This window comes from Octopus sinensis, linkage group LG18, assembly GCF_006345805.1.
Source record: "Octopus sinensis linkage group LG18, ASM634580v1, whole genome shotgun sequence".
Classification (NCBI taxonomy): Eukaryota; Metazoa; Mollusca; class Cephalopoda; order Octopoda; family Octopodidae; genus Octopus; species Octopus sinensis.
In genome coordinates this window covers 50,013,181-50,025,108 of record NC_043014.1, presented here as the reverse complement: position 1 = coordinate 50,025,108, position 11,928 = coordinate 50,013,181, and the positions used below count along the sequence as shown (strand labels likewise).

General features: G+C 36.2%; 1 protein-coding gene across 4 annotated transcripts in view; it reads right to left on the bottom strand.

Annotated features, from left to right (window-relative positions):
- The window catches only part of LOC115221685 (exocyst complex component 2-like), a 65,621-nt gene that overhangs the window by 79 nt on the left and 53,614 nt on the right, over nucleotides 1-11,928 (bottom strand). For 2 of the 4 annotated variants that reach the window (XM_029791889.2, XM_036511039.1), the window contains exon 29: nucleotides 370-2,005. In XM_029791889.2, the coding sequence (XP_029647749.1) occupies nucleotides 1,912-2,005 (94 nt within the window). In that variant the 3' untranslated portion in view covers nucleotides 370-1,911. Of the gene's footprint in view, nucleotides 193-369; nucleotides 2,006-8,325; nucleotides 8,837-11,928 lie in introns of those variants that run through there. The other 2 variants (XR_005002952.1, XM_029791890.2) reach the window with 2 other exon arrangements.

The window sequence follows — 11,928 nt, the reverse complement described above, 5'->3', positions numbered from 1 at the left end:
CAGGCAAGACTGCGTAGGTTAAAGAGTCCATTGGGTTGTTAGTTGAGTGAAACGGTTTTGAAATAATGAGGAACCGGAAGCTATGAGGGAGAATAAGCATCACAGAAGTTTATGAGGTTTCTCCATGAAGACTGACCATATTATTGCAGAGAGAGGGCCAGAAATGGTTTAAGATCGTAGACTTTGCAATACCTATTTCTTTACTACCCACAAGGGGCTACACACAGGGGACAAACAAACGGATTAAGTCGATTACATTGACCCAGTGCATAACTGGTACTTAATTTATTGACCCCCAAAAGGATGAAAGGCAAAAATCGACCTCGGCGGAATTTGAACTCAGAACGTAGCAGCAGACGAAATACGGCTACGCATTTCGCCCGGCATGCTAACGTTTCTGCCAGCTCGCCACCTAATAATAATAATAATAATAATAATAATAGTAATAATAATAGTTATAATACTGTGCTGAGGGAGACTTTGCAATACCATATGATAACAGTGGATACCACATAAATTTGGGGCAGGGAGCCCTGAGAAATATATCAGGATTGAGCAAGAGAGCTGTAAAGACTGTGGAAGACTAAGACAATGATTCCTGTGGCAATTGAGACTGATAGAAATTGGAATTAAGGATCACATTGCTGACATGCAGGAAAAGTACCATTCTGTATTCAGAAGGAATTCTAAGACTTGTTGTCGCCAAACCTCGAAATAACATTCCTGCTAATCAAATGAACGTATTACTAGCTTGATAATAACAATGGCTTCAAAGTTCGGCACAGGGCCAGCAATTTTTAAGGGAAGAGTGAAGTTGATTACAATGACCCTCCAGTACTTGACTGGTACTAATTTCATCAACTCCAAAATGATGAAAGGCAAAGTCTATCTCAGTAGAATTTGGGCTCAGAATGGAAAGACAGACAGAATGTTGCTAAGCATTTTGCCTGGTGTGCTAACGACTCTGCCAGCTCTCACTGCCTTAATAATAATGATAATAATAATCCTTTATTATAGGTACAAGGCCTGTAATTTGGGGGGGAAAGGGACTAGTTGTTTACACTGACCCCAGTGTTTCACTGGAACTTAATTTATTGAGCCCGAAAGGATGAAAAGCAAGGTCAACTTTGGCGGAATTTGAACTCAGAACATAAAGACAGGTGAAATACCACTAAGCATTTCACCCAGCATGCTAACAATTCTGCCAGCTCGCTGCCTTAGTAATAATAATAGTAATAATAATAATAATAAGAAGAAGAAGAGCACGACTGTTATTGGTAATAAATAGAGATTGACTCAGTTTATTAAAATGAAAATGAATGAAGAATATTTCAAGACTCCGTGTGTCTTTTACAAGTTCAAAATATGAGAGAGTCAATCTCTGTTTATTACCAATAACGGTCTCACTCTTCTTCTTTCTTTCTTTCTTTGTCTTCGTGAAGAGTAACTTCAACCTTGAAATATTAATTAGTAATAATAATGGTTTCAAATTTTAGCATAAGGCTGTAATTTAGGGGTAGGAGGTAATTTGATTACATCGATCCCCCAGTATATGACTGGTACATATTTCATTAAGGCTGAAAGGCAAAAACCAGCCTCGGCAGAATCTGAACTCAAAACGTAAAGTCAAATGAAATTCCACGGAGCGTTTTGCTCGGCACAGTAACGATTCTGCCAGCACACCACCTTAAGCTTAATAATAATAATAATAAAGATTTCTTACTTCAGCCCTGGACCATACATTGCTGGGGAGGCGGTGGGATGTATAAATCGATGATAGTGACCCCAATATGTGACTGGTACATGGAATACGAGCAAAATAATGATAATATTAATAATGTTTTTAAAAAAATGATATAAGCACAACCATTAGCACCCCTGTGTGGTGAGGAAATTTCCACGATGGATCTGTTAGGCAGGAGTTTCTACTACACTGTCGGCATAGAAGCACATAAGGTGGAATCGCATCGTTGATTTGAAGTCGGTCAGAAGTATTTCTTCGGTTCTGTAAGAATGTTCAAGACAGTTTTTAATTAAGTTCCATCGTTCAGTGAAATATATTAACAGATAAATGAGCAATTCAAAAAAAAAAAAATTATAATAATAAAAAATAAAAATAAACAAAATAAAAAAGAAACATTTAAACACACAACTTCATTTACACAATCAATATACTGCAAAACATTCAGAAAATTGATCCTAAGTTTTCATCATTATTATTATTATTATTATTAAAAGAAATCATTATTATCATTATTATTATTATTATTAGCATTATTATTATTATCATATTTATGTATATGAATTTGTGTTGCAAGGTTCCTGATGTGAAACCGTGGTGTTGAAACAGATATTGTTGTATTTCGGGATGGTCATTTTTTTTTTTTTTTGCCAAATGGAAGAATAGAATGGACGGAGAACACACACAAGGATGGAAAGTGTCGCTGAAGAGGTCACAGATGTGTGACGAAAGAGTTCTGGAAAATGGACAGGAGTTAAAATAAGACCAGTTATAATTATTTTACTGTTTAAACACCTTCATGTAAACCTACATTATATTTTGCATCGTCCTACCCATAAACCTTTACTGGTTAATAAATTATTATTATTATTATTATTATTATCATCATCATAATTCATATAATATCAATCAAAAATTAAGCTTAAGTTCATTTGTTAATGATGTAGTAAATTATGCAAAACTAAATTTTAGTATAAAAAATGCCCCATATAAAATAATAATGGTTTCAAATTTTGATGCAAGGCCAGCAATTTTTGGGAAGCGGCTAAGTGGATTACATCAATGCCACCCCCCTCTTCTCAACTGGTACTTATTTTATCAACCCTGAAAGGTTGAAAGGCAAGGTTTGAACTCATGATGTAAATGCAGATGAAATGCTGCTAAGTATTTTTCTCAGCATACAAACGATTCTGCCAGCTTGCCACTTTTATAATAATAATAATAATGACCTTTTGAGCGGGATGGGTTACTCGACCTGAAGAAAATTCTAACTGGGTCCCACCTGCAAGGTCATGTGCTCTTTATCTTGATACGAGATCACCATGTCATGCACATATGGTTGTTATGCATGTGCCTAGTGTACCCTTATCAGACGGGTAGTCACGATGGGTATACAGGGGTTCGTATATTTTACCCCAGTGTCACTTTGATGGCATGCACTACACTCACTAACTAATAATAATAAAGGTAACTTTTCTGCCATAGGCACAAGGCCTGAAATTTGCAGGAGAGGATTGTCGATTACATCAACCCCAGTACACAACTGGTACTCATTGACCTCAACAGGATAAAAGGTAAAGTTGACCTCGGTAGAATTTGAACTCAGAACGTAAAGACGGATCAAATGTTACTAAGCATTTTGCCTGGTGCAATAATGATTCTGCCAGCACACTGCCATAATAATAATAATAATAATATCCAATGTAAAAATTCCAGGATTGATTCCATGAGTTTTCCTTAACCATTTCAATCTTCAATGAAAATTCCATTTTTGTGCCCCCAGCAAATCGCCATCACCATTGTTTTAACATCCTCTTTTCCATGCTTGCATGGATCGGACGGAATTCATTGATGCAGATTTTCTACAGCCAGATGCCCTTCCTGTTTGCCAACCCTCACCTGTTGCCAGACATGTTTTCATGGAAGACTGGAAACAACACTGCTTGTATGATGGTGACACTCGCTTACAGCCATAATGTAATGTCAGGACAAGGAGACATAAACACACACACATGTATATATGTGTGTGTGTGTATATATATATATATATATATATATATATATATATATACACACCATAAATCCTCGAGTATAGTCCACCCTTGAGTATAATACGCAGGGGATTTTTAGGGAGCTGTACCTCTGAAAAACCTAACCCTTGTATATAATATGCACCCCTTCTCTAACTTCAGTCAAAGAGGTCTATATAACGTCCTTAGTTTGTAAAAACGTTTATGGTAACGTCCTTTATTATTATTGCATATATAACAAAATGCAAACGTGTAGCTTTTTTCTGCATTTTGTTTGCAGAAAATAACGAAATAACAGTAATAATGTTTAATAAATGTTGCGTATTGCAAGTTATGGATGATTCTTTTATGACTTCATTGCTTTCAGGCTTAGCTTAAGGTATTTTCACGCCAGACATCACAAAATGCGTCTGAATAAACATTGCCAGACAGCAAATAGAGACTCGGACATTACTTAGAAAATATTTTAAATTTTTAACCTCGTATATAGTACACACTAGGGATTTTGACCTTTAAATTTTGGGGGAAAAAATGCGTTTTAAAATCGAGGATTTACGGTATATGTATATTTTTTAATATGTTGAGTCAAAAGTTTTTCTATATTCTATAACTTATTTGCTTTCTTCATCAAGTTATAACAAGAGAGCCTAGCATTTAAAATTAAAGCCACCATGTTGCACTGCCTGAAGCCACCTTACTGCAAGATCTGCAATCCCATACTGATGCTAGTTCCAGATCTTCGAGGCAAAGAACACTCCATCAGTGAAACTTCCACCTCCTCTTGGTTGATGAAGTACAATATATTGTATATCTTGTGTGTAGAGTTTGATGTATGACTGCTACTGGTGATTTTAAAGCTCCACATAGTGTATGTATTTCTTTACTACCCACAAGGAGCTAAACACAGCGGGGACAAACAAAGGTATTAAGTTGATTATATCGACCCCAGTGCGTAACTGGTACTTATTTAATCGACTCCCGAAAGTATGAAAAGCAAAGTCGACCTCAACGGAATTTGAACTCAGACCACAGTGGCAGACGAAATAACTATTTCTTTATTACCCACAAGGGGCTAAACACAGAGAGGACAAACAAGGACAGACAAACAGATTAAGTTGATTATATCGACCCCAGTGTGTAACTGGTACTTATTTAATCAACCCCCGAAAGGATGAAAGGCAAAGTCAACCTAGACGGAATTTGAACTCAGAACGTAGTGGCAGATGAAATACGGCTATGCATTTCGCCCAGCGTGCTAACGTTTCTGCCAGCTCGCCGCCTTAATAATATTAATACCAAACTAAAGCAAGAGCAGGGATTTGTATAACTGAAAGCGCTGCCCAGGATGAATGCAATCAAGTCTAAAAGATATTCGTAACCTCAAATCTGCAACATTCAATTTGGTGATTTCCTGGAAGACATTCATAATTGACCAATTAACCATTCTATCCAATGCCTAGAAAAAGACTTTAGGGTTTGGATGTAGAAAAGAGGTTTGAAACTGGTTTTCATCTAACACTTTAGTGCAGGGATTCTCAACCATTGGCTCCTTTGATTACCATTTTATTCCGGTGGACCCTCATAGCTATTCGATGTTCAAAAACTAGTTTTATAGAAACTTCTTTCGATATTCCTCTTTTGTTCTTCACTCATTCACTTGTGTCGGTTGAACTACATAAAATGTTAGAGAAAGAAACCCAGCTGTTTCTTGCAATACAGACCAATAGACACATTTAAAGCAAAACTTTTTTCAGGGACCCTTAAAATACTCTAATGGATCCCCAATTTACTATTTTGTTGCATGGACCCCCAAAAATCTTATATGAACATTTAGGGGCCATATGGACCCTGGTTGAGAAACACTGCTTTAGTGGGTGTTGTAAAGTGGTCTTTTCCTGCTGTTGTATCTGTCTTTTGACTACGTTTTTCGTTCTGACAGATATTGTTATATTCCGAAGTAGTCAATAGAATGTTTCTATCCGGCACTGTTCGACCCCTAGACGTACAGTGTTATTATCCTCAAAAGGTTAGATCTTTATAACGTCTACTCAGTATCACAGTATAATTACTATATCAGCACAGACACGACTATCAACACAGTCTACACGTACTCTCGACCTTCTGACCATAGAACCACCACCAGACTATTCTTTAGTCTGACACTCACTACCAGCAACCTTAGCCTTTGTGTGTACAAGAGAAATTAATAAGTTTATTATTAGCCAAAGGATGAAAGACACAACTTCATAGTTAACTTTTATTTATAGAAATAAAAACAGCAAAATATAAAAAGAAACAAAAACAAGTTTCAAACTATTATCAGAGGAGGGGGGGGGGGCAAAAACATTTTGTATACAATATGTCTGGGTGTATGTATATGTGAGTGTGATCAGGGTACATGGATTGCTATATGTACACATGATCAGGGTACATATGTAAGTATACATGATAAGGGTTGATATATAGGTGTATGTACATGTGATCAGGGTAAATATACAGGTATATGTAGCAGTTATCAAGGTACATGTATATGTAAATGTGAACAAGGTACATATATAGGTACATGTATACATGATCAGGGTATATTTTATATATATGTGTGTGTGTGTGTATATATATATATATATATATAATCAAGGTACACATATAACTATATGTACACAAAATCAGGGTATATGTATAGGTATATGTATACCTGATAAGGTTATGTTTTATATATACAGTAGTACCTCGGTTTTCGAACAACTCTGATCACGAATAAATTGTGCTTTATATCTATCTATCTATATATATAGTTAATCCAAACATGAAAACACAAAGAGAAAACGCAGGGACGCGGAACAAGCATAGTGTTATTGGACGCTCAGGAAAGGAAAGAAAGAAGGGGGATTTAATGTTTCGAGCGGAGCTCTTCATCAGAAACATAGAAAAAGGAAAGGCCCAAGGAAGGGAAGACGAAGGAAAAAAAAAATCGCCAACGATACACACGCACGCACACGCACACACACACACACATATATATATATATATATATATATATATATATATCTATATATATATATATATATAAAGCATAATTTATTCAAGATCAGAGATATTTGAAAACCGAGGTGCTACTGTGTGTGTGTGTGTGTATATATATATATATATATAAAATCAAAGTACCCATATAACTATATGTACACATAATCAGGATACATACATAGGTATATATAAATGTGTATGCAGTAAATTGGGTGTCAGCATTAAGCTCAAAAAACCGGTGTGGATTTGCAGGTTTGCTTTCTTTTCATTGTTGAAACTGTCGGCCTAATGACAAAGGGACATGCCCATAACCTTTGGAAAGTTCCATTTGACTAATGGAATTGGTGTAGTGATCAAGAATGGTTTAATTAGTGTGAAGTTGATTAGTAATTGGTATTGTCATAAGGAATGGTTTTGTTAGTGCAATTAATTAATTAATGTTCAGCTGGAGAATTAGAATGGAATGGTTAGGAAGTTGAATGGGGAGGGTTGAGGGTGGCAGGAAAGATGGGAATCTGAAGAGAATGGTGTGGGGGTGGAGAGGGGAATGGGTAAAGGATTAGGGGAGGAGGTAGAAGGAGTTAAGGAGTGGAGAAGGCGATATATTAAGAGGTTAGAGGGTGGTGGAGTCTAGAGGTAGAGAGACTGTCAGAGAGAGAGAGACATTATCAGGGAGAAGGAGAGAGACATTGTCGAAGAAAGAGAGAGTGTTAGAGGAAGAGAGAGAGAGACAGACAGACATTGTCAGAGAGAGAGGGGGGAGGACTCAATAAGACAGCTATTGCTCAGTGATGGTCACTGTAGGCTTCTACTCCAACCTGATACCTCTTCACAGCAGAACAGTCTAGAAAACATCTGTTCATCACATACCCCAGATCTGTGCATATCTTGGGTATGTGATGGTTGCAGAGAATGCTAAAGTGCAGTTCTGCAGAGAACAGTAGAGGACCATGACTGAAATATAAGGTCGGAGAAGAACACTGCCACCTTTGCCCTTTCTAGAATGGTTCAACAGCTGCCATGTACCAAAAGCATTTTCTGGCATCGCCATTACACCAAGGAATGGTTTAACCAAAATGTAACAATATGACAATTCTATAGAATGTGAGAAATTTAACTGTGTGGCTTCAAAATAGCAAAGAAGAAATAAAATATACCAAGAGAAAGGTCAAAGGTACAGACCACTCAGGGAAACTAATTGGCTACTGACCCTCTAAGTCAGTGTCCTTGACCTTTCATTTGCCACTATCCCTTTCAGGTCGGATTAATACAGCTGATGTTCAGTTTAAGCCAAAATCAGCAGGGGTCAATGTAGTGAAGAAGGGGGAAGGAATTCCGGAAAGTTTGCCTCTTGGGGGTGATGGTGGGAGGAGAGAGGCAAGTGGTTGTCACGGTTTGTTGATTCTCCAAATGTACATCGGTCTGCATTTTAGTGCTGCCAAAGAAGATTATAAGCAAATATATATATATATATATATATTATATATATATATATATAATATATATATATATATACACATATATTTTGTGTGAGTGTGTATGTGTGCGAGTAGAGGACCAGAAATGTTTTGTGGAAAAAGCCACAGAAATGCAATAGGAATAAAAGTTGGCAACGTCAGAGTGATAAATATAATAAATATATAAATAAATGTATAAAGTTTCTATCCCACAACTTCGGTTTCATGCTACTGCAATCTTCAGGTATGAACTTGCTTCAACATCACAGTGGCATTTAATCTGAGTCATGATGTGCAGTTTTAAACATTCCAGTTTCAATAAGCCATATACTCTACAACCAGTATTGAGCACTCTTCCGTCATTCATTCAACACAGTTCAATGTTAAAATAAATATAAACTTTTTCCCCTCCTATCTTTGTTAAGTCGGAAAAGAGGTGGGTTAGTAGTAGCAGTAGTAGTAGTAGTAGTAGCGAGAACAGCAGCAGCAGCAGTTCCCCCTGTTAGAGACAGCGATCCGTTTGGAAAGACATCAGCTGGAATTGCATCTGAGATTTGAACTTGTTGAGTATCTCGTCCATCATCCTGAAAAGATGACATCAACATCAAGATATGTCGTTACAGCAGCCGTACTGTGTTAGGTACAGCACTTTGATGGGGGAGGGGGGGAGGAGGAAGGATGTAAGGTGACATGTTATGGGAGGATGGTGGAAGAATAAGGAGAAAAAGATGACAGAAGAAAGAAGAAGGCAGAGGAGAAGAAGACAAAGAAAAGAATAAGAATGAGGAGGAGGAGAAAAAGAAGATGAAGACGAAGAAAAAAAGAATAAGAATGAGGAGGAGGAGAAAAGAAGAAGCTAAAAGAACAAAGAAGTAGAAGAAAGAAAAAACAAAATATGAAAGAAGAAGAAAAAAAAGAGAAGAAGATGACAGGAGGAGGAGGAGGATGAAGAAGAAGATAAAACAAAGGAGTAGAAAGAAAAAACAAAATATGAAAGAAGAAGAAAAGGGGGAGAAAGAGGAGGAAGAAAAGAAAGAGAAGATGACAGAAGGAGGAGGATGAAGAAGATAAAACAAAGGAGTAGAAAGAAAAAACAAAATATGAAAGAAGAAGAAAAGGGGGAGAAAGAGGAGGAAGAAAAGAAAGAGAAGATGACAGAAGGAGGAGGATGAAGAAGAAGATAAAACAAAGGAGTAGAAAGAAAAAACAAAATATGAAAGAAGAAGAAGAAAAGGGGGAGAAAGAGGATGAAGAAGAGAAGAAAGAATGTGAAGAGAAAGAAAGTGGGAAAGTGGGGGGGAAGGAAGATTAAGAATGAAGATGAAAGAGGAAAGAAAAAGATTGAAAGACAAAAGAAAGAAGAAAAACAGGAATGACAAAAGAAGGAAAGCAAAACAGCTTTGAAATTATGAAAGCAAACAGAAAATAAACTAAAGCAAAGCAGTTTATTAAAGTCTGTGAGATGCTGAGACAAATGGTGACTGTCAGTGACTTTTATAGAATTACAGAGCTGCAGAGTTTACCAAAGGAAAAGTGAAAAAAATTAGTACAAAAATAAATAAAGAAATAAACAAAACCAAAAAAATGCCAAGAAAAAATAGAAGAAATAAGAAAAGCAAAACCCCTCTCCATCTCCCAGTTATCCCTCTCACCCAACTGCTGTTGCTGTTCTAAAGCTGAAAGAAGGTTAAAAAGGAGTTACACTAATATTTCTACAGTTTATAGAATTATATGATACCCACTGTTTCTTCCACTCTCTTTTGTGTGTGTTTGTGTGTATACACACACTCACACATATGTATAAAACACTTTTCAACCAGTCATAATTTCTACAAGTTGTTTGACATAAACAATGTTAAGGTCAGTTACACTTGTATGAAAACTGTAAGCAGCATAATAATAATCTGTTATCTTTCAAAGGCAATTGTAAATAGCATTGAAGAATCAGTGTAATTGCAATATAAAACAAACATGCTATCCTAATGAAAATCACTTGTCTATGAAACAAATAGTAACTCAGAAACAAAAGAATTTTATTGATATGAACAAAAGTAGCTTTAAGAGCAGTTTTCTCTGTGATAAATTTACTTTAAAGAACAAGAAAAAGATGAGCGCCACAGCCTTATCCAGTTATATATTGGAAATGCAAGTACAAGATAATGACCACTTCAATATCAGCTGAGCACAATATACTTAACAGAAATGAACAGGGCAATACAAACTGTGCACTGCAGAGAAATACCATATAACAAAAGTTATGTTTAACAAAAATACAGGGAAAATGTGAAAATGCTGATACACAAACAAATTCTGTCTAGAAATTACAATAGCAAACTAGATTGAATTGATCTACCGGACAAATAATAGAACCAACAAGGTGTAAGCAAGAGGACCAATCAGATATAAATAGTAAAACCAACAAGTTTGCAACATGCAGTCTTACATAATTCTGATACCATTGAAAACATTTTTTGGTCATACATCTGACAATCACCTCTCAGGCAAGAAACTTAGATACTTTAAGAATAAAATATTACAGGATACATGGGGAAATCTCTAAGATTTTGTGGGGCTTTATTGGAAGATAATCCAACATATTGCTACATTGATCCTTCCTGAGCCATATAAATTCACAGAGTTGGTTTCCTGGTTTCTGAGACACATATACCCCCCACCCACCCCTTAAAAGGATTTTATCCTTTACTAGCAGTAATACCTGTCGTTCATCGGATAATCACTTTTACTCTTTCTCAGGAATCACATTCAAAGTATTATTATATATATATAATAGATTTCTCAACAGGGATTTCAGGGAGTGGCTGGTGATGTATCGTGATGATCAAAAATCCGGCCTGCTAAAATTTGGTTAAAGTGATTCAAACTGCAGACTCAACGCAAAATAGTCACATTTAATTCAAAGCGTTAAAAATGTTATGAAAACAATTGGTATGTGTTCACAAAGTCCAAACAATTAATACGGAAAAACCCTCCAGGCTACATCCCGAAAATTCATTTCTTTGCCGAATTTCTACAATGTTTACAGCGATTGGTTTTATATCTTGATTTTTTTTTATTTTTCATGCAATTTACGCATGCTTGCACGCGTGGTGAACACAGTTCACGTCAAACAGCTGACTGAGTAAAGTTCACTATTCAATGCATGAGATAAGGCCTAAACAAACACATTATCGATTTTTGCACTTGCGAGATGAATTTCGGAACAGAAATAGCGCAGTTCAATTTTCATTTGCCTAAACTTTAAGTGACCCATTTTTGGTGGTTCTACAATGTGTTGGCTAGGAGGAGATGTGCCGGGAAGTTAAACATACAGACACACAAGTTGAGTTTTATATATATAGATATATACTGTTCAGTATTTATGTGTTGAAAAAAATTTTATCTTTCTATTTGCTCTACAATATATTTCAACCCTTCAAAAACAAACTTATGTTTGTTTACGCATAACATAATGAGATAAAGTGTTTTGCTCGAGAACAATGCATTGCCCGGTCCAGGAGTCGAAACCACAATCTTACAATCATGAGTCCAACACCCTAACCACTAAGCCACATGCCTCCACAATATGGCTACGTTGCATGTTCCAAATTTTAGCTGTCTCATTTCTGATTCAGACATATCAACAAGGAGGCTTGCAATATAATGAATTGACAAAGGC